The 25,379-nt window shown below is 47.8% G+C and overlaps 1 protein-coding gene across 1 annotated transcript in view; it reads left to right on the plus strand.

Moving 5' to 3' along the window:
- The window catches only part of KCNQ1 (potassium voltage-gated channel subfamily Q member 1), a 1,232,969-nt gene that overhangs the window by 826,561 nt on the left and 381,029 nt on the right, over positions 1 to 25,379 (plus strand). Inside the window, exons 8-9 of the mRNA XM_069624134.1 lie at positions 6,175 to 6,270; positions 19,066 to 19,188. Coding sequence (XP_069480235.1) covers positions 6,175 to 6,270; positions 19,066 to 19,188 — 219 coding nt within the window. The remainder of the gene's footprint in view (positions 1 to 6,174; positions 6,271 to 19,065; positions 19,189 to 25,379) is intronic.

The following is a 25,379-nucleotide window of genomic DNA, read 5'->3' on the forward strand; positions in this document are numbered from 1 at the left end:
CCAGGTCAAATAGGAATATTGGGAACTAAGAGCAAACCGGATCCTCCTCACGACTGCCTCCAAATGTTGTCACGACAAACTGTGCAACAAGAGAGACAGGGTCTTTGGGAGACACCACACCTGAGATGCCAATGGTCTCAGGGGCACTTCAGAGGGTTATCCCATGTAATGCCTCATATTAGCACTCATTTGCGAAAATATGCTGGTAAATTGAAGTGAAAAGAGCAAATATCCCAGGGATAACCCTTTCAGTGGGTGTATCTTGGGCTGTTACTTGCTGGCTTTCCCCCCCTGCCTAGTGGCCCTCAGTCTTCTTGGATGGCAACACAGCCTGGATGTTGGGCAAGACACCACCCTGGGGATGTTGACTTTGCCCAGCAGCTTGTTGAGCTATTCGTCGTTGTGGGTGGTGAGCTGCAAGTGTGTCTGCATCATGCAGGTCTTCGTCCCATGCAGCATTGCCGGCCAGCTCGAGGATCTCAGCATCAGGTACCCGAGCACAGTGGCCAGATAGACGGGGACTCCTTCCCCCACCCGTTCAGTGTAGTCCCCTTTTGGTACAGATCGAGTCCTGGCCTTAGCACAACCTTCCCGCCTTGCTTTCCACGCCCAGACAGGATTTGTAAGTGGGAGCTCGTCCTGTGCTCAAAGAGAAACTTTAGGATGTTAATCTCACAATAAGAGCCACCCAATCCCGATTGTTAGCAAAAATATGGCATGTTGCTACCTGGGCTTAGTTGGACCAGGTTCTTTGGCCCCACCACCCCCATCGGACCGAGCACTCTATCCAGTACCCCTGAGAGAGGAAGCATGGGGGAAACTGCCAGGTCCAGTAGGAGGGGGAACCAACGCCTGCGGGGCCAAAGAGGAGCAACCAGAATGACCTCCGACTGAGAATCCTGTATCCGGAGCAGAAACCTCTGGATGAGGGGGTGAGGGGGCATTCAGGAGCCCCGCGGGCCACAGGGAGTTCAGGGCATCTACCCCACATGCCCCCAGGGAGGGGAACCGGGAGAAGAAATGAGGAACCTTTGTAGTCAGGTGAGAGGCAAACCGGTCCAGAATCAGTGACCCCAGCACCCTGCACACCATCTGGAAGGCCACCTACCGCAGTACCCAATCTTCTGAAGGAAATGCCCTGCTGAGGCAGTCTGCCACCACATTGTCCCGACCCCTAATATGACTTGTCGACAAGGCCAGAAGGTGGGATTCCGCCCAAGTGCTCAGACGGAGAACCAGAGTCCCCAAAGACCTGAAGCGGGAACTGCTGTTACGCTCACCTGGCTCCCACAGGGGCGTCGGTCGGACCGGGACTGCTGCGGCCTCCACTAATGTGATGCGTAGTGCAGCGATGACAGACTGGACAGGCCCTCCTAATCTCATCAGCTTGACCCGTAGAAGGATTCTCCTGCAAGTGGAGAGAGTAATTTAGCTATCCGTGGATTCTAGTGATGGCACCTCCCTGCTCTCCCCACTAATCACCTCTGAAATCCCCTTCCAGTACTCTCACCTTATATTCATGAAAGATGAGCTCTCCATCCTGCGTGGATTGCAGGGGTGCGTAGACACCAGTTGCTTCACTGGTTAAAAGGCGTTGGGGAGTTCCGGACGAGAGTTGACTCCGAGGTTCCTGGTGAAGACCAGTAAGTATAGAGTTCAATATGTCCGATGTTCACTCTTGTCCCATTCCTTTCTTATCTTGCAGTGGAGTTCGAGAAAAGATGGTCTTGTGGCAGTAGATGGCGTTCAGGTAAGAGTCTGTTTTACCCGATGCTGTCCGGTAAATGATGCATGTATTTAACGTGTTGTTTTCTCTCCGTTTTCAGATGCGGCGTTTGAAGATGTGAAGAGTTAAAGAATAATGCCTCTGGTGGTAAATCGGGCAAGTCTATGGAGGTAAGAGAGATTGTGTTTGTTGGCTCTCTCAGCTCACCTGGTTATTTCTTTTGTCCCCAGATGCCGGAGCCCGGCGAAGAAATGATGGAGGCAGCGCCGGATCGAAAGGTGCTTTGAGGACTGGTGAGTATGGCGCAGCGCTGCAGCTGGCGATGCGACGTGTGTAGAAAGAATGTCCTTTCCAGGTGCTGAGACGTGATGGTTCCGGAATCAGGTGAGAAACTGGAATAAAGTTTGTTTTCTAACCTTGCCTCTACTTTCCTTCCTCTCTAGGAGCTCCGGATTCAGGACGGGCGTGGCAGATGTCTGGAAGCTGACTTTCAGGCACGGTGAGTGTTACGCTGCTGGATGCAGAATAACGCGAAGCGTGTGTTGCGGGTCGGGTGTGGTTTAAATAGCCTCAAAAGTAGTCCCAGGTAAGAAGTCCCTAGAACCACACCCGAGTAAAAAATAGTCCCTGTAGTAAAATAGTCCCTTTCAGGTTTCATGTTGGATTGGAGTTATTTGCAGCATGGTCTGCCTGAGGTAAGTAATGACTATGAGCCTGGCGCCTTAGGCGCCAGGACTGATTTCTACTATGAGCCTGGCACCTAAGGCGACAGGACTGAACCCAGATGGCCCCTAGCCGGGGCTGCTGAGGTTTTACTAAATGTCTAGATGCCTACTCACGGGGCTGATGGGCTTGGTCCGGATGCCTGGGGGTAGGCATCATGACAGCTGCCCTGTTGGTTGATACAGGCCACCATGGCAGTATTGTCCGAATGCAACAGGACCTCCTTCCCCTGGATCACTGGGGCAAAGGCCTGCAGAGCCCCGAAGGCCTCTGCCAGTTACCTCCAGTTGGAAGACCTGGACGCATCCCAGCTAGACCACAGTTCCTGGTGGGTCTGGCCCAAAGAAACGGCCCCCCACACCAACTTGCTGGCATCCTTGGTAACGATGATCGGAGAGGGCAGACAGAGAGGAAACCCACTCAACAGGTTGGGTAGATGGAGCTACCACTGGAGCAGGATCCGGAGGGAGTGAACCACCGGCATGGGGGCATCGAAGTCCAGAGAGGATTCCTTCCAGAACCTGTGAATGTGGAGTAGAAGGGGATGAAGATGAAGCCTGGCCCAGGGAAGAGGAGCACACATGCCACCATGAACCCCTGTGCCTGATGGAAGGCCCGGCCCAGAGCCACCTCCCAAGACAGAAGAAGAGCCAGGCAGTCCCTCAACCGGTGAGCTCTGGTGAGAGGAAGCAGCACCTGACCCCTTGCAGTCCAGAACCTGGCACTGATAAACTGAAGGTCTTGAGAGGGCTGCAGGTGAAATTTCGAACAGTTGACGAGGAAGCCCAAGGAACGCAGGAGGGCACAGGTGGTCTTCACATGTTCAAGCAGGAGGTCCCTTGGTCAGGCTTTCAGGAGCCAGTCGTCGAGATAAGGAAAGACCTGAATACCCCAGAGGTGCAGAGCGGCCTTGGTGAAGACGTGGGATGTAGATTTGAGGCCAAGTGGCAAGGCCCGGAACTGGAAGTGACCCCTGCCCACTGCAAACCGGAGAAACCGCTAATGGGACGACCAGATGGGAATGTGAAAGTAAGCATCTTGAAGATCCAAGGATGCCAGGAAATCCGAGTCTCCCACTAGTGGCAAACTAGCTGAAGACATTCCATTTTGAAATGTTGAGCCCGAAAGTGAAGGTTTCTTGGCCTTCAGATCTATAAGGCAATATGATCCCTAGGGTTCTGGCATGAGAAACACAATGGAGTAGACCCCCACACCCTTCTCGTCCCGTGGAACCTGCCGAATGACCCTCTTGGAAAGCAGGTCATGCAGGGCCAGATGCATGGCCGACCTCTTGACAGGGCATTTGGGGAGTGACATCCGAATCATGCCAGACGGAAGGGGAGGGGGATACAAACTCCAGCCGATAGCCCTAGCGCACCAGTCGATTGACCCAGGCATCTCCCTAAAGACGGGTCCATAGGGTCCAGAAACACTTCAGGTGACCCCCCCCCCACAAAATGGCCTGGCATCAGGATGTTTGTTGGCGAGGCGGGGACACCCAACCAGAGCGCCATTTCCTTCCCGTCACAGGAAGACCTTGTCCATTAAGGTGAGCCCGATATCGCAGGGGCTGTCTAGCAGGGACAGGGCCTCTCGAAGCACGAGCAGACTTCCTCCTTAACTGCCTGCATGCTTGTCAGCCTTCTAAACCCTGTGCCCCTTGTCTTCAGGGGTATCCCCTAACAACAAGCGACCTTCGACCTGAATCTTCAATGCTGTAGGCTTCTGCCTAGAGTCCGTCCGCCAATCCCTGATGTGAAGTTATCTGTGCCGTATGATGATGGAACCCATAGACATAGCAGCCTTAACTCCATCATAGGCAAGGTCTGACAAAATGTCCACCTGCGCCCTGATCGCCGCCAGAATCTGAGTCGGGGGCCAAGCCATCCTCTGCCACTTTGATGGCAGACTTTAGGCCTCTGAGGCCAGCCTCAGCCGTGTAGGACGGGTATGTGGCAGAATGCAGAGCAAGGTGGGCACCCCCGTAATCCTTATTCAAAGCAGAGTCCACCTTTCTTATAGTTGGATCCTTAATGGTGTCCTCCGCAGACATAGACCTCCCCACCCGCCTGGGGGTGATGTCATCGACCTGTGGAATGGCACCCTCATCCTCTTGCAGGGGATACAATTTAGCAAAAAATCGGGGGACCCCAGTCTTGTCTGGATCAGTACAGTCCTGCAGGATTTCAGCCTTCATCTGAGGGAGGAGGGGGAAGTCCTCTCTTGAGCATGTGCTTGAACTGGGGAGGAAGTGGTCTAGGACCCCCTGACAGAGTTATCGGGGGCTTGGAGTCTGGGAACCCCATATAGTGGGATACCCACAGTAGAACATCAGCGGTAGCCTCTTTGTCCAGATATGTTCCCTTTAAACTCCGATGACCGGTATGAGGGAGGGTCACCCAAACTGGAGGATGAGGCATTGGATGAGGAAGAAGAGGAAGGGGAGAACCCCCCCCCACAACCCCCCCCTAACTCGGTGCTCCTCCTGCAGGGCCTTCCTGAAGATCTTTAGCAGCATATCATCAGGAACTCTGGAACTCTGCTCCCCTTCTCCTCTTGGGGATGGCGAAGGAGAGCGAGGCTCAACATGCCTCAATTTTGAGCACGTTTCCCCACGGCAGCAACCCCACACAGGAAAAAGCAGGAGACAAAGGCAGGCCTGGCTAGCCAATTTAAATAAGGCGCCAGAACCACTTAACATGGGAAACCAGGGTTGCCTAGAAACCCATAACAAGTAGCAGCTGACTCCGTCGGCCTGACAGTGGGGGAGAGGCAATCCGATATAGGCAGGCCTGGGAACCATGTAAATATGTAGAGCATAGAATGCACGAATCAGAAGCCCCACACCCAGCGGCCTGACTCACCTCTGCCCGGAGTGTGATCACCCCGGGCTTGCAGCATACACAACCTCCTCCCCGCTGCTGCAGGGTAAGGGCTGCACCCGCCCCTGATGAGGGCGGATTCCCTCAACCACCTACCCGGCTATGCCGCTTCAACACAGGGTCCCTATCCAGCAGGGACCCCCGTAACCCTTAGAAGATGTCGCTGCAGCAGGATGACTCCCTGTCCGGCAGGGGCCGGTTGATGCCGCGGGTAATGCCCCATTCAAAACGGAGGTTAACTGTGCTCTGTATGCAAACACATTCTTTTGCAGTGCTGCTTTCAACTACATGGTGTGTTGAACCAGAGTCAAAGTCCTCGCTTCCTTTATTTAATTCTGTTTCTACTTATTTCCATCTCCTTTCATTCTCTCATGAGTCAAGTGCCTCTGCCAGTGTGTTTTTTTTTTTGTAGGATGAAATACATTTATCATGTTTGCTGTTGATCTCACAAATGAAAAGAACATTTGTCGACATTTTTCTTACCTGTCCTCATGAATTGTTTTTCATGTGTTATCTACACGTGATAAACTTGTAAGTATCATATTGTGCCTTGATCTTGACATTATGCTTTGTAATTGATTACATGTGCTTGTGCATTTTCATTATGTTTTGTTTGTTTTTTGTTATATTTGTTAGGCTGAGTAATACCTATTTCCTAATTGTAGTATAAATGCTGAATGAATTGCATTCATTTAGCCCAACTCTAAATTGCCCATGAGTAGCTCTCTTGGTTTCTTTGGTACTAAGTGTCATCCCCTGCATCCCGCAAATGATTCGGGTGCCCCTATCTCTTTTTCTTTACGTCACAATAATACAGTCATGAATGCTTTTCTTTTTTAATAGGGAATCCTCGGCTCTGGCTTTGCTCTTAAAGTCCAGCAGAAGCAAAGGCAGAAACACTTCAACCGCCAGATACCGGCTGCTGCTTCGCTAATCCAGGTACACGCCGAAGCAGTTCTCGTTTTAATTGTATTAAACTGCGTCCCTCGTCCGAGGGCTTCTTGCTGTATGTTTACTGTGCTGCATTGCATGCAAACTCCCAGTTTGGAGTCCTTTTGCCTTCATTTCCCAGCCTGCAGCTTTTTCACAATGTGCATCTACGCTCCCGGTTCCAGGCAGGCCAAACGCAGGACCATTGAGTGTCCCAAGAACAGCACGCTACTCCACCTCGCCCCACGTAAGGCTAGAAAACACAAGAGAACATGGCATCTGGTTGCAAGGATCACTCCTCTTGTTTATTCATTAGGGGTACATCTCAATACAAGTGATATCCTTCCGATCCCATGAACAGCAACACCTCAGCCAGCCGACCAAGGCCCAGAATCAAAAGCAAGCATCCACCTGCATATTCTATAAACAGTTACATGTGCACTTCGTGTCCTTGTGCTTTTCATATTACTTGGCAACTACAGTTGGGCATAGGGGTATTGGACATTGCACATGCCAGTGAGTAGATACCGAGCTTTAAATCTAGAATTGCAAATGCAAGTCTTTGCAGTGCTCCAGTTTCTCTTGAACTACTGCAACAGCGCTTATGCAGTGGTCTGCAGAAAGGCACTACCTGAACTCCACAGGAGGCTGCACAATGTGCACTTGTCACTATCCATTGGTGAGTGAGGACTTATTCTGGGTGAGTAAGAAACGGTGTGCTTACTGCGTGTGGGGAACTGGCATTCATGCCAGAGGGCGAGTGACTTTTATCCGGGCCAATAGCTTGAAACTTGCATTTGTTCCCCTGCTCCAAGGAGTCCACCATCATGGGGCTTAAGTTATGTTTGGCCAGATGTGCCAAGACTACATGACATTGGTGCCTAAATCCTTACACTAGCTCCTGATTAAGGAAAGGCTCCTCTTCAAGATACTGTGCCTGACCTACTGCTCGTCCACTAGGCTACCTCTCCATGGTATTTCAACACCATAAACTGGCGCGATGTATAAGATTGTCCAGCTAATAATCCCTTCACATCCACCCATTCCAATGTATTAAAAAAGAAAGAATGCTCTAAACATCTATAGGTCTAACTCTGGAATTGCCTCTCACCCCATCTCCTATCCCAAGCTGACCTTGCTAAATGTCGGAAGCGCCTCAATACTGGCCTCACCTACACAATCAGCTTGAATGATGCCCCTGGGACTGGCGGCCCTAACAGGTAATTGCTGATATTGGCTCTGTTCCCAGTCCCACCGACTTGGCACTGTTCCTGTTACTTGACTACTACCTACCACAGACCAGGCACATCAAATCATCCCCTCATTCCTCCAGGATCTCCAAGGAATCTCACCCCTTAAACCCTCATCATTGTTTTCATCACACTCTAGTTAGAGGGGTCTTCGTCACCAGACTGTAATATTTGACCTGTTGAATCACAAATGTATGATTTCTAGGACCTTTGTTGACCCTGTGGCCCATTGTGGCTGTCTCCAGTAGTTGGAGGCTGTCATCAGGCGATGTAGAGCTCTTTACAAATCTTGAAATAATGTATTTATAATAGCATAAATCTATCACCAGAATCAAAGGATAATGTGAAATACAAAGCCTTGTTCTTGTATTTCTATTAGTCTCGTGTATCCATTCCTCTGTAATACTTCATATTCTACTTGAATATCTAGGGTGCTATTTCATGAATGTGGAGCCAGGTAGCTCAGGGCAAAATGTATGGTGACTGTGTCGTTGTACGCTACTTGGCCCACTCTTTAAATACAATGGTATACTGCTCTGTGGCAACTTGTGACTTGAAACACTTGTGTATAGGCGCGTTACAAATGCCATGTCATAACTGTTAGATATGCTTGTTCAAGGGTTTCTTGCAGCAAATGCCACTTTTCCCCCATTTAAGGAACCCACTGTAGTCCCCTTAAAGTATTAAAGGATCTCTCAGCGTTGGGGTATTATTGATTGGGCATTCATTATGTTCTCCTCCCTTAGTTAGAATCAATCAACTATACTATGGAAGGTGGGAGGGTCAAATATGGACAGATATTAGACCAAAATTATTAAGACACAATAAAAAGTTGGTTTATTGTGACAAAGTATACAATGCTAACTGAAAATAGACAAAGATCTTAGTTTTGTAGATGGTGTGAAACCATAAATGGCAATCCTGCAACAGAAGCAGCCTTCGTTTGATTTAATTTCTGGAGCAAACTTGCCTGTCTGGCTCTTTCCACCAATACCAAAAATGTCTATATTACATTGGGGCAATCTCGCTATTAGCATCTGTGTAGTTTTCTACGAGGGTTTGATTTATTAACATTAAAAAAAAGAAACTTACCTCTGGGCGCCTTGCCGTTGTGTCCTCGAGTCCGTTTTCAATGTTGATGTCCATGACGTCACCAGCAATGAAACCAACTTGGGGAAAGCATGTTGCGGAGCTGGGCCGTGCAGCGAGGTGAGTTTCTTTTAAAAAAATGATTAGATTCTCTTAGCACCCGCGTTGGAAACTACACTGGTGCTAGGAGTTGGGGGGAGGGAAGGAGGAGCGGGGAAGGGTGTGCTGGCTAGCAGCACCCAGGCTGCTTGGAACGTGGGCTTGTACCATACAATACAGCCCGCGTTCAGAGCCTCCTAATTGCCCAGCGCCCCCTTCCAGGAGGCTAATGCATGATGTTGACATTGTCAGAATGGGGTAAGAGCACTGCTTTATGGGTTATGAGAGGTGAAGGGGGCAATCCAGAGCCAGCCCTAGGCTTTACATGAAAACCCAGGAAATAGAACCCCCATTTCTGTCCCTCTCTCCTGTGCCAGCATGTGTGCTTGCAGACCCTTACCTCCAGCCTTACCTCTTGCTTCTGATACTCGCCAGGGTTTTCTTGATTTTCAGAAAGCCACAGAGTGAGGTTGTAGAACAACAGACAAGGCCTAGCGAACAAACCAACATCTGCACCCCACGCTCAAAATGGCGAAGAGAAGCTGAGAAGAGCCGCTACAGCCCCACATAGAACAGAAAGCAGCAGTGCACCTATCTGAGAGAGAGCGAGACCGCTGCTGCAGCTACGCACAAGAGCAGTGTGGAAATCCACATCGCGAGCATGGCTAAATCTGTCGGCAAGCTCGCACCATGAATTAAAGATACCTTCGACTACCGAGAGAGGGGGGGCAGAGCAGGAGGGCTTTGTCTCGAACATCAGCCCACATGAACGGACTCAAACACAAACTAGGATGTTGAACTTACCTCGATGCCATGTTCATTAAGCGACAAACCCGCTTGGGGACAGTGGACAGGGCTTGGCCCCCCTTTCAAGGTTTTTCCCTGCACAAACACACCCTGGAGAAGGAAAAATAGCACAGATTAGTTTAGGAAAGGTGGCCAATCCCTACATTGGGAGGGATAGTTAAACAGTGGACAGGGCGCAGGAAGTGTGAGACCAGCCGAAGGAAGGAGTGGCAGCTTGTGGAGGAGAGGTTTGCAGCATTTGAGGTGCTGGCTTAGGAGTGAAAGTGGTTCTGCAGTATGAGTGTGCGTGTTTGTGTGATGAGTGAGTAGAATATGTTCGTGTAAGGAGTCATTAATACTCGGCGAGAGGAGGCTATTTGAGTAGTGGGAGGAGGATCAGTGAAGAGGAGAGGTAATATCAAAGGTGGAGGCAAGGTTTCAAAGACTCCGTGTTGTTCTGTGACAATATCTAACAAATATTACCCAATATCCTACGTGTTGCCATGTACTGGCTTTTGGGATTCTCTGGGTCAGAGGTTATTTCTCTAATCCTTCCATCCTACAAAATTGTTTGTGGCAAACATGCATTCTTGATTGGTGATGGAGTTGGCAATAATTAATTATAGCACATTTAACACATAGCTCACTGATCTGTGGCATTACAAATCAATCAATGTTTGCTTCCTTGCGCCACATCCCACCATACATCTTACTGTAGCTTATACTTCTGGTCCCAACCACGCCATTCCAGACTGCATACTTCGTGGTAAGGTTTGTTTCCAACTTTCCTTTGGTAAAACTGTATCCCCTTTGTTTTAAATTTTCCCTTCTTTGGCTTGAGCAGTGCAGGTTAAAACGTTTTCTTATTGGGTCCCTCCCCTCGAAAAAGTCGCATCCACTTGTGTAACAATTGCCACCTTTTGGTTTGGGAAATGAGGTTATAGTATCATTCTGTTTGCCCTCTCCCTTTTTAGTAATTACTTTCAATCTGCTTTCTTTCAAATGTTTGGTATTCAAAAGGTGCTTTCTTTTGAAGCAGTCTACGTTGGAGTGCGCCGGTGTTACCTAGTTCAGGATAACTCACCGGTTTCTCTTTGCATCTTCTCCGGACTCGCTTACTTTACTTTGCTGTTCATCGGGTATTCTCTCGCGGTGAACAGCTACCGACAGCCTCTTGCTACACACGGGATCTCCCGCTGGAGCTCACAAGGCTCCACATGCGCTCCAGTGCAGTTCTCACACCGCAGCGTGAGTCTCTCTTTCTGGACAGCTGGTCTCGCCACTGCTTACCGCTGCATGACCTCTGCATCTCCAGGCCACCACGACCTCAAACAAACTCTGTAAGGTGTCCTCCTATCTGCAAAGCAGTGGCGCTGACTTGTACTTTCTCCAGCTGCTTCTGAGGCTCCTGCTGCAACAGCTTACTACTGACCTGCACCTAACAGGCCTTTAAATATTTAAAGGTCCCGCTCAGGTGTGGGTCACTAGAACAACTAAACCACTCACTATGGTCTAGTGCCTCTGTGCCCCTTTTCCTCGTCTCGGTACTAAGAGCCCTTTAAATCCACAATTTTCTTAGTTGTATTGATGTCTCTTTTGAATACACTTTGTTTAGTGTGTGTGTGTGGCACATATTTAAAGGAAGATTTTGATTGAATTATAGGTTCTCTTTTAGGTTTACTACTTGCACATTTGGGAAGATCAGTACTATTAAAGGTAGTAACATTAACTCTTTGACTCCGATATATATCAGCTTCATGTTTACAAAGAAGGTTTATACACTTGGTACCTTGTGTAAGTCTGGGAAAGGAGGTCCTACAGTGATAATATGTCATTAACTATTCAGCCATTAATAAACCTTCATTATGATATGGCATTTATAATGCGCCTATACACAAGTTTTTCAAGGCGCGATGAGGCAAGGGAGGGGGAACAGAGGGAAGACGGAGACAACAATCTTACTAGGCTAAGTGACTTTGAGATTGCGCAAGTATAGGGGAAGGGGGAAAAGTGTGGGGGAAAAGGGGAGGGGGCAGTGCAGTACATGGGAACGACAGTAAAATAAATAGAATAAATAAGCAATAAGTAAAAGTATGGCCAGCTGGTGGCAAGGTTAAGTGCAGACATCAAGTGTCAAGTGCTGGTAGGGGCTTTAGGGATACAGAAAACAGTCCCCAAGTGTGGGGGATGCCAGGGAGGCAGTGCAGGGGTGCAGCTGGTGGGGGAGGGGACCTGGGCTCGAGATCAGAGGGTAGCCAGGTGACCAGTAAAGTTTCAGCTAGGAGTTCAGCAGGGGAGAGGAGGAGATAAAGCAGAAGTAAAGAGGAAGGTTTTGAGGTGCTTCCGGAACCGGAGATGGTTTTCCTCACATTTCAGAGAGGCAGGGAGGCTGTCCCAGATGGAGGCCCCAGCAGAAGAAAGAGATCTAACACCAACTCGCTGCAAGAAGCGACCGACCCTGAGGAAGATGGAGGTGGATGAGCAAAGAGCTTGAGAAGGAAGATATTTAGGGAGAGAGAGTTGAAGGTATTAAGGCCCCAGGCCCCAAAAGGCCTTGTGGACAATGCAGAGGGTTTTGAACTTAATCCTCGCAGCCACTGGGAGCCAGTGCAGAGATTTCAGTCCTGGAGAGATACGATCCCTGGGCTTTAGGCCAAGGACAGGTCTCGCAGTCCTGTTCTGGATGAGTTGCAGAGAGTAGAAGCAGGCAGATTTAGAAAGAGGCTGTTGCAGTAGTCCAGCCTAGAGAGAACCAGAGTTCTGGAGACAGTGAGCTTCTGAGGAAAGGAGAGGAAAGGAAGAATACCTCTGAGGTGGCGCAGCTGGTAGTGTGACTTCTTAGAGACGTCAGAGATGTGAGGAGAGAAGGAGAGTGTGGAGTCGAAGATGACCCCAGGGTTTGTAGCCTCACAGGTGGGAGCAGGAATAGGGCCAAGAGAGGCTGGCCAGAGAGTGACAGGAAAGGAGGGGGCAGGTGTGCCGATGAGGAGAATCTCAGTCTTACTGGCATTAAGGCAGAGATCATTGGCGGCACACCACTGCTGGATAGCAGACAGTCAGAGATAAGCGAAGGAGAAGAGGTGGCAGAAGGGAGCCTGAAAACGTGTCATCCGCATAGCACTGAAAGTTGGGGCAGAGAGCAGCAATGCAGTGGGCACGAAGTGCCAGGTATTGGTTGAACAGCCAGGGAGAGAGGTTACACCCTGGGGAACACCACAGGTAGAGATAGAGGAGAGGAAGGACCCAAGTTGGACCTGGGAGGGTCGATCAAAGAGGAACGAGGTCAGCCAGGCAAGGGCCTGGTCGGTGATACCCAGATTATCACGAAGATTGTTAAACAGGATGGCACGGTTGACCGTGTCAAAGACAGAAGAGGGATCAAGTAAGATGAGGACATAGGGGGTGTTGGAATCGAGGCTGGAAAGCAGATCTTCACGGATGTTCAGGAGAGCAGTTTCCGTGCTCCTGGCAGCTCTGAAGCCAGACTGATGGTCATGGAGACAACCAACAGATTCAGTGTGAAGATTAAGCTGGGAGAAGGCCAGCTTTTCCAGGAGTTTGCCCAGGAAAGGAGTGATGGAGATTGGGTGATAGCCGGGCAGGAGGGGTCGGCGGCTGTGGGTTTCTTAAGAAGAGGGTGCACAAGGGAGTGCTTCAGGGGTGGGGGTGAGGGAAGACACCAATGGCGAAGGAGTGGTTGCAGAAGTCAGCCAGGGAAGGGGCCAAGGTGTCAATGTGGTCCTTGGTGGTTTTGGAGGTACAGGGGTGAACCTGTTTTGACGAGACTTTCATAGATCAGACTTGTCTAGGGAGAACAAGGGAAAAGCAAAGGAGGGAGGAGAGGTGGCCGAAGAAGGGTCAGAGGAACAGCAGGGAGTAGATGGGGCAGGGGGAGAGGAAGAGAGAAAGAGGACAGGATGTTCTGTGTTTTATTGATGAAATGAGAAGCCAGGGCCGTGCAGAGGGCCTGCGAAGGGACAGGAGAGGTAGAGAGTGCAGCAGGATTGGCCAGCTCCTTGCAGAATTTTTAAGAGTTTGGCTGAGTTGTTAGATGCCGCAGAGACGTGGACTTGGATATGGGCTCTCTTCTTGGTGCGGACAGAAAGCCAGTATTGCCTTTGGAGCAGGCAGCAGGCCCGTTTGTCAGAGGATGTACGGAAGCACGCCATTTCCTCTAACCCACAATGCACTTGCTTTTAAGGGTGGCGAGGTCTGAGTCGTACCAGGAGTGCACTTGGCTTTGGGCTTCAAGCGAATCCTCATGACAGAGTCAAGAACATCGAGAGTATCAGATATAGCAGAGTGGAGCATGGAGAGGGCTGTATCAGGGTGTGAGTCAGCCAAAGGGGGGGGTGGTGAGAAAGTGGCAGCAAAGGTCTCAACTGACACATGCTTTATGGGTCGGATAACCGAGAAGGTAGGTGGCAGTGCTGGAATTGGCTTAGCTTGAGGGGTGGAGAGAGTGAGCAGGGAGGAAAGAAGAAAGTGATCACTCCAGGAGAGAGGAGTGGTGAGAGGGATAGAAAGGGGAAAGTCTGTAGAGATCAGAACACCAAGAGTTTGCCCTGCAGAGTGAGTTAGGCCAGAGGGGAGGATAGAGAGCGAGAGAGTCGCAGAGGTCGCAAGAGAGTCCAGAGGAAGGACAGGAAGCATCCAGGTTGATGTTAAAGTTGAGTGGTCGAGACCAGGAGGGAAGAGGAGAGGTCCGCCCACTCAGAGATGAAGGGGGAGATCTGACCAGGTGGCTGATAGATGGTAGCCACAGTAAGGGAATGGCTAGGAGAGAGAGCGAGCCTGCAGATGAGGCATTTGAAAGAGGAGTAAGCTTGCGTAGGAATGACAGAGGCAGGAATCCACTTGGGGAAGATCAGGGCTACACCCCTCTGGAACGGTTGAACCTGGGCATGGAGAGGATCTTGCAGCCGTCAGGAGGAGAGTGTCAAAGCTTGTGACAGAGCGGGCCATGAACCATGTCTTGGTGAGACTGAGGACATCGAGATCAGGTTCTTCGAGGAAGCAGCAGATGTCAGAGGAATGTTTGACAGCTGAGCGAGAGTTAAGAGTGCCAATATGGAGAAGGTTGCCGTCCATGAAAGACTTCTGGGGAGGGGTACAAATCATCACTATGCCCTGCGGAGGTGTAGAAGAAGCTTGAGTGGGGGGCAGAAGAGGGAGGAGAGGGCAAGGTAGCCAAGGAGGAGACCAGAATGGATGGAGGCAAGGAATCTGTGTAGGGAAGAGGGGGGGCAGCAGGAGAAGGAAGGATATTGATAGATGCTTCCAGCGCCTCATCAAAGAGGAGAAGGTTGGCCTGAGGGCCTTGGACCTAGACGGTACCATTCATGTAAACATTTATGATGACCTTAGAGGAGTCGAAGGAGGCCAGCAGGGCCTCCCACCGGGTGCCACCATTAATGGGAGAAGAAGAGAGAGGCGAGAACAGAGACCATATGAAGGGAACGACAGAGGATGTCATGAGGGTTTGCCTAGAGGAGGCACTGGTATAGGTGTCAGTGATAGGGAGGCCTGGGTTGGAGACCAGTGTGTCCTTTTTAAACCTCTTACTACCAGATTTTGTGAGGAGAGCAGGATAGACGATAGAGCAGCAGCTAGAAAAGATAGGAGAGACAGAGAGCACCATAGGGTGGGCGGGGAGAAGAGGAAGGGGGGAGGGAGGGGAAAGCACTAGGCAAGGACACAGGGAGGGGCACAAGCAGATGAGACAGAGTGAGACGAAACAATAGTAGACAATTGGACAAGACTATAGGCGCTCAGACAATGGTAGAGGTTTGGTAGATTAATGCTTTGCTAGGAAGTCAAAACCACAGAATGGCACTACTTTCACGATGCAATTTTGAATACAGGAGAAAAACACACCTAAGTCTGAGAGTCCTGTGTAAGGGGAAAAGGCCTAGGTTTCACAATGCAATTTTAAATACTTTCACAATGCATTCTCAGAAGAGGATGGATATACCACGTCTCTCCTGACGGAGTCAGCACATTCCCATGACAGCCTTCTCCTCCCATGTGATCCTCCCACGTGACACCACCCCCAGGGTTAGGATCAGGTAGCGTATGCCTTCCCCTGATCACATGGGAGGAGGTTCTAGGCTGGGATTCTGGGTTGTCTCCGCTGATTTCATCACAAGACACTCAACCTGATATGGCCTCCCAATTAGTTCCTAGAGATGAGATCCTCTTCATTTCCATGTACAGGATCTCATCTTCCCTAAATATTCCAGATTCTGCACCTCCTGTGCTACTCTCCACTCACCCCCACCCACTCATCTGGATCCATCTTTCCTTTCAATCCCTATGCTCCGTTTGTATTATATCTAATGCAAGCAGCTCTCTAATCCATAGTAATGTGTCACTTTACTCCACTTTCACCTAGAGACAGTGCTAGTTGACCTAATCCCTCAAGAGTTACTACACTTTGCAAAATAAAATAAGCAATAGCACATCTAAATAGACATATTTATTGATGCATTTTAAATTCACGATTGCTTCAAAGCATGGGGGAGAGGGTGAATAGGTGTAGATACCCTAACAGCTTACCCTGAATGCTGCATTCCAGATCCTGTCAAAGAGGCGATCAAAAGAGGGGGCACAGAGAGGGGACGGGGTGCATTGGACAGTTTCAGCTAATCTAAATGGTGTTGAGAAAAGACGGCCCATCTTAAACTAGTGCCAGGCTCGCCTGGGAATCATTTGCATTTATAAACCTTCCTGCGCCCCCCATCCACCCCACCACTCCCCCAAAGTCTCTTTTGGTGCTACAGTTACCTCCCTGCCTTACAGGAAGGCAGCAGAGTGAATCTTTAGTGTTTTCCTGTGGGATTAAAAGTTATGAGCCGTGCTCTTCACCTAAAACGCTACGGGGATCAGGTGATTCTAAGACTTCTAGATGGGGAGTGAAAGACACAAGTAGAACTAGGAAAGTATTAACTCTCAGTCCAGACAGAAACTGAAAATATGCAAATTGGTGAATTCCAAAACTGTGCAACGTGATGTATGTTGCAATAAACTGCAGGGAATCAGGAAGCCCTCTTTTAGCAGCAATTTTTAAACATTGGTATGAAATGGCTGCCCTGAAAGCAAGTGGTAAAAATAGCATCTCCAAGAAGCCAAACTTATCTTTCAGAACACACACTCTACAAAGCTGCAATAAGAAGGAAAACTGTACTTCAACACCTAAACCTCTTGAGACTAATTCTAGATCTCTCTAACCCTGTCCACTCACCCTGATATCAGCCTCTCTTTATTAAACTGTCCAATGAGGCAGCACAATTCCTTTGCATCAAAGCAACGCCTCTCTGATCTTCCACTGGTGAGGAATCCCGACCCTGTCATGATTTCTCATGTTTTGCAACAGCCCTAGATGTCGACACATTTCAACTTGACACACCAACAATTGCTGTGGCGATGTTTTGCTTCCAGATAAACATGATCCTCTATGCTGATCTCCTGGGCTTCAGCTCACCTGGGTACAGTTGAATGAGGTCGAAACAAGCTGATGCTCAAGAGCACATGAATGGGCGACGCTCTGAGAGTCTCTGTGAAAACAGCACTACTGGACTGAGAACAAATAAGTACTTTCACTGCATAACACAAGTATGATTGCACACTGGTTTTTTGATGTGCACTGAAATGACATTGACAGTCTGATCCAGGTCAGAGAAAGATTCTTCAGCCGAGCAGGTCTCACTGTAAGGGACAGTAAAAGACCCTAAAGAATACATAAATGCATCGGTACACTTACACCCTTATGGCTGAATTGTTTTGCCAGGCTGCTGGGACCATTACACTCCCTCCTGCATACAAATCTGTTGCAGAGATAAACTACAGACTAATGTTAAAAAAAAACAATCTGTGAATCGGAAGCCAAAAGGGCCAACGTGCTGCTATTCCTCATGAATCAAACTGTTTTAGAAACAGACCTCTCATGGAACAAGACATGATGGGGCCTCATTATAGGTTTGGTTTTATGCGTGCGGTAAATCCGCTGAGCTGCCACTAAACTGAATTACTGTAACTGCCTTTTGATCTGGAAGCATTGCTGCCAGATTACAAGTGGCGGTTAGTGGTGCTAGTCCCCATTATTTGGACTATATAGGACTCTATTTGGGATTTTTGGCGAAATTACTGTAGCAGGAATTCCGTTGCGTTAATTCTCCCAAAACTTGGCAGAAAGCTGGTGGATTTACCTCCACCTCATAGCTGGAGGTGAATCCTCCAACTTACAGCCAAAGTTATAGTTGAGCAATATGGTAATGCAGCGGTATACATTAATACCGTTGCATTTTACCCGCACTACCCAATGGAAAGAGAAAAGACATTTGCTATGAGGATGCACAGTGTCTTACCTCGAAGAATCTACAGATGCAGAAACTGCAACACTGAAAAAGCAACTTACTCTAGAGCAGGGAGGTATTTCTGATTACAATACAATATTTAATAGGAGGATTTGTAAATGGCTCTAAGAAATACTACACAAACATGTGAGTCTTGAACCTGATCTAGCATGTATATTGATTAGGGTATAATGCCACAGATGTTTCTGCTCACCAGTAGGCAGGTGAACTCCATACATTGTCACTGGCGAGGATTTCTGGAACCGAATGTATCATTCAGAAAGGAAAGCAGGGCCTGTAGCAGAAGCCAACAGTCTGGCCTTAGAAAAACTCAAAAACAAACCGAGGAACCACCCAGCCACAAAAGGTGTTAACAATCCTCTCCAGAGAAGGATTTAGAAAAAACCAGTAAGGGCTCTATCCTGGATTATTGCCCTGTAGGACAATCGCCGGTGGCCTGGTCCCACCTTGTGTAAAGGCCAAGAGGAGCAAATCCAGTAAAGGAGATCCTGATAAAAGACTAACGAAGGGAATGGATGATAGTTTGTGCCGGTGTCCTGTGAAGCCACTGCGCCCACACTTTTATTTGATTTTTGTATTAAATCTACAAGCATCAGGAAATAAAAAATGAAGCGGACTTTCTGGACTGAGAAGATGACCGTCCTCAGAGCTGAAAAGCCTCACAAATGGGCAGCTTTTTCTAGGCATGCATGTACATAGAGAGCCAAGGTGATAAAAGAGTAGATTAAACGAGGAAACCAGTGGTGGTGTAGATTGCTGGGGATATATAAAGAATGTTTTAATAGACTGGTTGGGAGAAACCTGGGAAGGCCTGGGCCTGAAAATGGAAAAAACATGTCACCCAAGAGCCTGCGGAAGAGTGACTGCAAATCATTGGAGAGTGGAGAGCCACTGCCACATCAAGAGACATACTTAAACACTAAGCAAGAGCCTGCACATGTTGGCATGCATGATCGCTCTACCCTTTTCAGGCTTTTGTTTCTTCCTTTTCCTTCTCAGTTGTGTTTTTGCACAAAAGGCTGGTGTTAAAAATGTATAAATAAAAAAATGATGAAATTAAATCATATTAAAGGATTTGATTATCATAACTAACAGGAAATAATTGCCTGAATGAAAGTACGTTCAGTGTTTGTCCTAATCTGCAGCATGTGTTGTAAACGTTGCATAATGTTAAGATCTCATACACTGTACACGTTTTCTTTCAGACTGCCTGGAGGTGCTATGCTACGGAGAACCCAGATTCAGCCACGTGGAAGATATATGTTCGAAAATCTCTGCGAAATCATAACCTTATATCGCCAAGTCCAAAACCTAAAAAATCAGTGATGGTATTGATTATACAGTTGTTTGCCATTTATTTTGTTTTCATTCTGTGCGATTTGTTCCATGAATATATGCGACTATAGGAAGCCCATTCCCATTTTTGTTGCTGAAGTTATAAATGTCGAATTGTAACTTTCAAAGAAACCATCTTCAGCACTTGGTCTTCTGTTCACGGCCACTTCATGCATCTCTGAGGTCCAGCAGGCTCCTTGATTGACCTCACCTGCGGGCTGAAAGCGACTCCTCTGGCATCACCCAGTTTACAGTCTTTGGGACAAAGACGAGTAGGCAATCCCCATGAGCTTCCTAGGGTTCTACTACCCTCAGTTTTAGCCCTCCGGGGTATGAAAACCCTTGGCACTGCCATTCATACTACAGACTTGTGCGCCCTCAATTTGGATGTAGATACGCTAGTATGCACCTTTTCTTCCCATTCGTGTTAATGTGCTTGACCAGGCAGCTGAAACGGATGAGGCCTCCTGGGTGGCAACTTTTTAATGCATTTTTATGCAAGAAAGTTCATAGTGAGAGGGTTGGATACTTTTATTATCAGATCCTGAGCAACCTTGGGTGGGATTGCACGAAAAGATCGAATCTAAAATGACGAATACATATTTAGGCATGGTAGATTAGATCGAAGCCCATAATACCGAACAGCGGAGGTTGCGGTGGTGTCCCCTGCATACATTAAAGGCAGTGCGAGAGACAAACGGGTAAAATCCCAAAGGATTGAATTACAAAATGCGGGCAAGTGGGCTCTGCAATTTTGTAATTCGATCTTTGGGGATACGTTATTTCAATTTACATCCACCTTGGGTCACCAAAGGGAAGAGATCCTCCATTTCGATTTAGAGCTGATGAATACAAGTGTTCACAATTGCTTTTATTACTTTAAAGCACTTCTGCCAGTGGCATGGTCTTTCTCTGGTCCTTCTCTGGTCCTAAGTCTGGAGAGCGGACCCGACAGGGGTGGACTGGCCTATAGGGAACTCTGGAGATTTCCAGGTGGGCATCTGCACCCTGGGCCTCTTTTGTCTGGTATTTACACATTTTCACATAGCAAAAGCATTGGGCTTGCTAAAAACGTGTCATATGGGGCCACTTTGAAAATGATTTCCAGGGCCTCTTTTTGTCCCCAGTAATTATGTCCAGGGCCTCTTTTAGTTCCCAATCCAGCCCTGTGAGCCTATGTATTTCTTTGTGTGTAAATGTTGTATTTCGCTTGCACCGCAGCTGACCCAGACACTGCAGATGTCATTGTACACATTTGAGGTGGGTTGACTGTGAGGGCACAGAACATTGCAACACTGCTGGCCAAGTGGCAGCCTATATCTGTTTTTAGATCTGTAAACATGTTTGGGTATGTAACATCCTGGATCAAACTGTATGATCTCTGACGTGTTGTGAAGCGCCCTGCTTCTCTTGAGCTAGAACATATCTGCCGGGGCTGTACGGCTGTAGCGCGCGGTTACCGCTGCCGTTCTCCTCGTCATCCAAGTCCTTACTTTAGGAAGGGGAGTCCATGTCCGGGAAACTGGCAATCCTGCTGCCCTTTAAAGCATGAATTTATCAGGGCTCAACATGTGCACGCTTGGACTCTTGGTGAGTAAGAAATTGTACTGTGTATGTGCAGAAGTGATGGTGCAGGTAACGTACTGTGCTAGATGTTATTAGCCCTGGTTTTCTCCCTCATCTTGCCTCTAGCGCATATATATATATACATTTGGGTATCTAGCTAATGCTAGATGCCGCTTCTGTACTTAAGTTCCATTTTTTTCTCATAAATGCCGCAATTGGTATACAAACTGCTATGGATATCCACAGCTCAAGACCATATATTTTTCTAGAGTTATGGGTATTCAACTCTGGTCCTCAAGAGCAGAATGAATTTCCGGCTTTCAGGACATTCAGACACAATGTAACCATATTGGAAATGTTTGCTAATCATTGGACACCTGGTGCGATTGAGGACTGGAAGTGACTTTCCTGCTTCTGGAGATTGTTCTTTTATTTCCCTTCTTTTGCGTTTTTGGATTGGCTTTGTTAAGACTGATTGACATTCAGAAAGCCCCCTATTCTGGGGTCCTGGCGAGAGGAGCAGATGCCAGGACTTCTTGGCCACTGTCTTCAGCTAGACTGGTGGTGATGGTGGGGCGGGCCTGGATTCTTCCAGTTCGGGTCTTTGTGTTTTCTTGTGGGAGATACGGGCCCTTTGCAAGCTGGAGAGCCTAGCCCGTCTCAAAATATCCGAATTAAAGCCTCCTTTTGGTTTTGGCTGGAGGATTGCAGCCTTTCTCCTTCCTCCCTTTTAGGATTCAGTCCACTTCTGGTTTTGGAGCCAGGGGTGGAGGGTTGATGAGGATTGTAGTCGTAAAAGTCCAAACCTTAGCGAGTATGGTTTTAAACCATGTCCCCTCGATCCGTCATCTTTTCTGGGATTTCTTACAAAGTACCATGGCCATGCAGAGCATACTACGTTGCAATTTCTATAAGGCGCTGTGCCATGTTATGTTGACAGTGTACGTTTCAGAGCTTTGTGTAGCAGGTGACATCTTAGATACTTTTGATAGGAGTTCAAAATCATTGCTTCCATTTGCAAGCCAGAACCTCCGTAAACATGCAGTATGGTACATATGTTTCCATCGTTTTGTAGGTTTTAATTTGAACTATGAAGTCAGAGGGCTCTGACACATCCTTGGGATTTGAAAAGACATTACCTTCCCTGAGAATGCGAAAAGGTACAGTTCTTTTCAAGTTATGTAGCATAGCTAAAATATGGAATTTTACTTTTAGAATGTCGAAATAATGGTCTTTCCAACCAACATTTTACTTTTTAGGATTTCAAACCTACAATTTTTCTGAGCAGTCCTCAAGAGACCATCAAAAGGTCAGATGTTGCTCTATAAAATACCACATTACATGACAGTCATTTAATGTCAGTAGTCAGTCATGCAGTGCTGGTACCAATATATAATTCATCTCCAAGTAGCAAGGCTGGTTTGCAGGTTGGGGGATTGTGCCTCCACCCGTGGTATGCAGGCCAGTCATTTTAAATGAGATGTTTTATCGAAACGATATAAATAGTAGGCGTTTATATGCAAGACTGGTTTTTTTCTTAATTTTATATAAAATGGAAGACTGAAGAACCTCCTTTCATGCAGGAACAGTTGCTTGTACTGTGTTTTTCTCCCTCGACTGTTCATTCTGACATTTGAAGATTGAGCCTATACTTGAGTAAGCCCTTGTATCTCCTGCGTGTTGGGCATGCTGACTCAATTCTCCTCCTCCATTGTTCTTTTCCCATCTGCTTCTGCTCCTTTTCTTTATGGGAATAATTCCCTCACATCATTCTCCTTTACCTACTCTCACAAGGCAAAGGAATTCACAGCGGACTTGACACCAAATAAGAAGGATTGACTCCTATTGTTTGTGACAAAACACAAGTGTTGGAGTAAGGTCTATAGGTTCTAATAAGCACTAGCCCTAACACAACAGAGATGTTTCTCGGTACACAGTGCAGAGCTCCAGTGGAACCCAACATTCAGTGAAAAGTGCATACATGGGAATAACGCTAGTCTAAAATGGGACATAATTTGAAGTCCTGGTTCTCTAGTGTAAGAAGTGTTTTGTGATCAGCCGGCTATCGCCCTTCATGGTCCACACAGTCACTAGCTGTTCCAGGAAAGTTGAAGAACTCCAGTGCCTATCTTTCATGGTCCTAGCAAATTGCAGTCCTCCTGGGCTTGAAAAATTGCAAACAAACCTGAGTATCACAGCTCCTGGTGCATTTGGTTTTATCCTCTGTCAATCTATTTTTTTGTTTGTTATGGGTGTGTGATAAAACCGCAGGCCTCTGCTGCTGCAGCTGCAGAGGCCGACAGTGCCGGGGCCGACCCCGCAACAGCAGACGGTACCACGTTAGCCCCCAACAGAGGGGATGCCGGGGCCGGCCCCGCAACAGGAGATACCACGGTAGCAGCCAACAGAGGGTGTTTCGGTGCCGATGTTGCCATGGCAGGTAACGCCGTAGGTAACGCTGTGTTAGTGACCGACAATAGAGGGGGCTGACACAGTTGCTGCTTTGGACGCTGCAGTAGAAGGCCATTTAATAGCGCCAGACAAGGTCTGTGTAGCAGAGACGCTGGTACAGGCACAGGTATTTGTCACGCCAGCATGGAAGATTCCAGGACACAACGAGGCAGGTCCCGACACTACTTTCCAGTACGCCAAGTCCGTGTGAGTCAGGACAGCAGCTCCCTGAACTCCAACAATGCCCTGCATTACACCATAAACTCCAGAAAGGAGTATACAGCAGATAGGAGACATATTCTTACCTGGACAATGTACACCGCCAAAACATACGGGCAGATTGTAAGGGGCAAATGGGATTGGGAACTGCTCTTTTTTACATGTGGAGGGGGCTTTAAAGGAACAGCCTGTAATATTGGATTCAATCATTCTATTGCCTGTCTTTGACAGAGGAAGAGGTGTGGGAGGAGCAACGCTTTGCCTGGGCATATTAAGGAGTGGATCTATGCGAGATGAGGAGAAGAGCCTTAAATGAAGATATTGGTGGAAAACTGACAGGAAACCAGCACAGCCAAGAGAAAGACTGCAATGAGGTCAATTGTAGTTTGAGAAAAGAAAAAGTAAATCAACTGCATTAATTTACCAATGTGCTTTCTCTGGCTTATTTGTGAAACCCGCATTCTCACAAGTGGTAGCCTTGGTGGTGGAATAGATGATGAACGCCATGGAAAACTTACTGAAGTGTTTGACAGAAGGGCAACAGTAGCTACTACAGGCTTTACATATGCAAAGCTAACAGGCGTAAGCTGACCACCAGGCATTTCAATTGGCAATTCAAGTGCAGCAGGAGCAACTGAGTGAGCCACGACGCTACAACATACTCTGCAGATACATCCCTGCAACAGTGTTAGAGAAATATACCGTGGAGAGGACCCTTTGCATTTTTTTGTCCGTTTTTAAAGAGTCGCTTTCAACGCTGCTTGGCGGACAGAAAGATGGGTCAATATATAGCACCCTTTATGACTGCTGAAATGTAGAGTGCTTATTGGGCCGCAAACCCAAACGGTGATACTCCATATGATGACATAAAGAAAGTGGTTCTGGAGTGCATGGGCCATGATATGGAGACATATTGCATCAACTTCAGGGAGACCGGTTGAATCCTGGAGAAACTCCAACACCACCCTTTTGTACTCCGGAGACCCCCGGCCGGCCCATAGAGCCGAGGTTTTTCTCCAACGTATTTTAAGACGAGATAGCTGCACCCTTGAGATGGATGGGGGTGCAGATTTATTACTCCAACACCAATCAATAAGGACAACTCAATGGTTTGGCAAAGGGAGTCCGTTTAATGACAAGTGCAAAAAACAGGGAGTTATGGAAATCAGCAGTGATGCGATAATCCGTCTTGCTTCAACTCCAATGGACTTCATAACAATCATAGTATTTATACTGAAAACTCATCATAATTGACGTATAACACTCAAAAGTTAATATGCAATTCTATTTGTTAGGAAAAGGTAACTTTAATATAGGTACTATATCTGTATATGGTATCGGAGTGAGGGGATTGGGTAAACACAGTCAGGTGGGCGTCTAAGCCCTTCCTTCAAAATGACTACTGTAGCTGTCACTAAAAGTACGACGTCCCATTGGTTCTACTAACTATAGGACCCTAGATTATTTGGTCCATTGTGATTGGGTTGGCACCAACCCCATGCATACATTTCCACTTTGCTTAGCAGCACGCAGAATGGTCAGCCAGGTGCAGGGTGCCCCCTAGTTACCTGGCCTTCCTCCAATTAAGGTTACAATCAATCATCACTTCAGCAACTATGTGTCAATTATTTTACTGTGGTTGGCCTCGAAACTGCATCTTCTGTCTGGAAAAGTTCTGATATCTCTTCCTGGGCGGATGCCAGGGGTAGGTGTGAACCCGTGCTCCTTCTTGCTCGGCTGGTCACATGATTCCCACACCATGAATTTGTCTTGTTTCTCTCCATTTGTGTATTTGATTCTTATTTAGCTCAGCCACCTGCCTACGCTTCCTTATCGCGACCTTGCAGAGATAGGATATTCTGTTCTTAAGTTTCAATTATATGTAGCTACTTTTCATTCCTTCTATTGGTATGACCTTGGCTCTCCTGGCACGAGTTGTATCTGCCGA

Source organism: Ambystoma mexicanum, chromosome 11 (genome assembly GCF_040938575.1).
Source record: "Ambystoma mexicanum isolate Mex_15411 chromosome 11, UKY_AmexF1_1, whole genome shotgun sequence".
In the NCBI taxonomy this organism is placed as follows: domain Eukaryota; kingdom Metazoa; phylum Chordata; class Amphibia; order Caudata; family Ambystomatidae; genus Ambystoma; species Ambystoma mexicanum.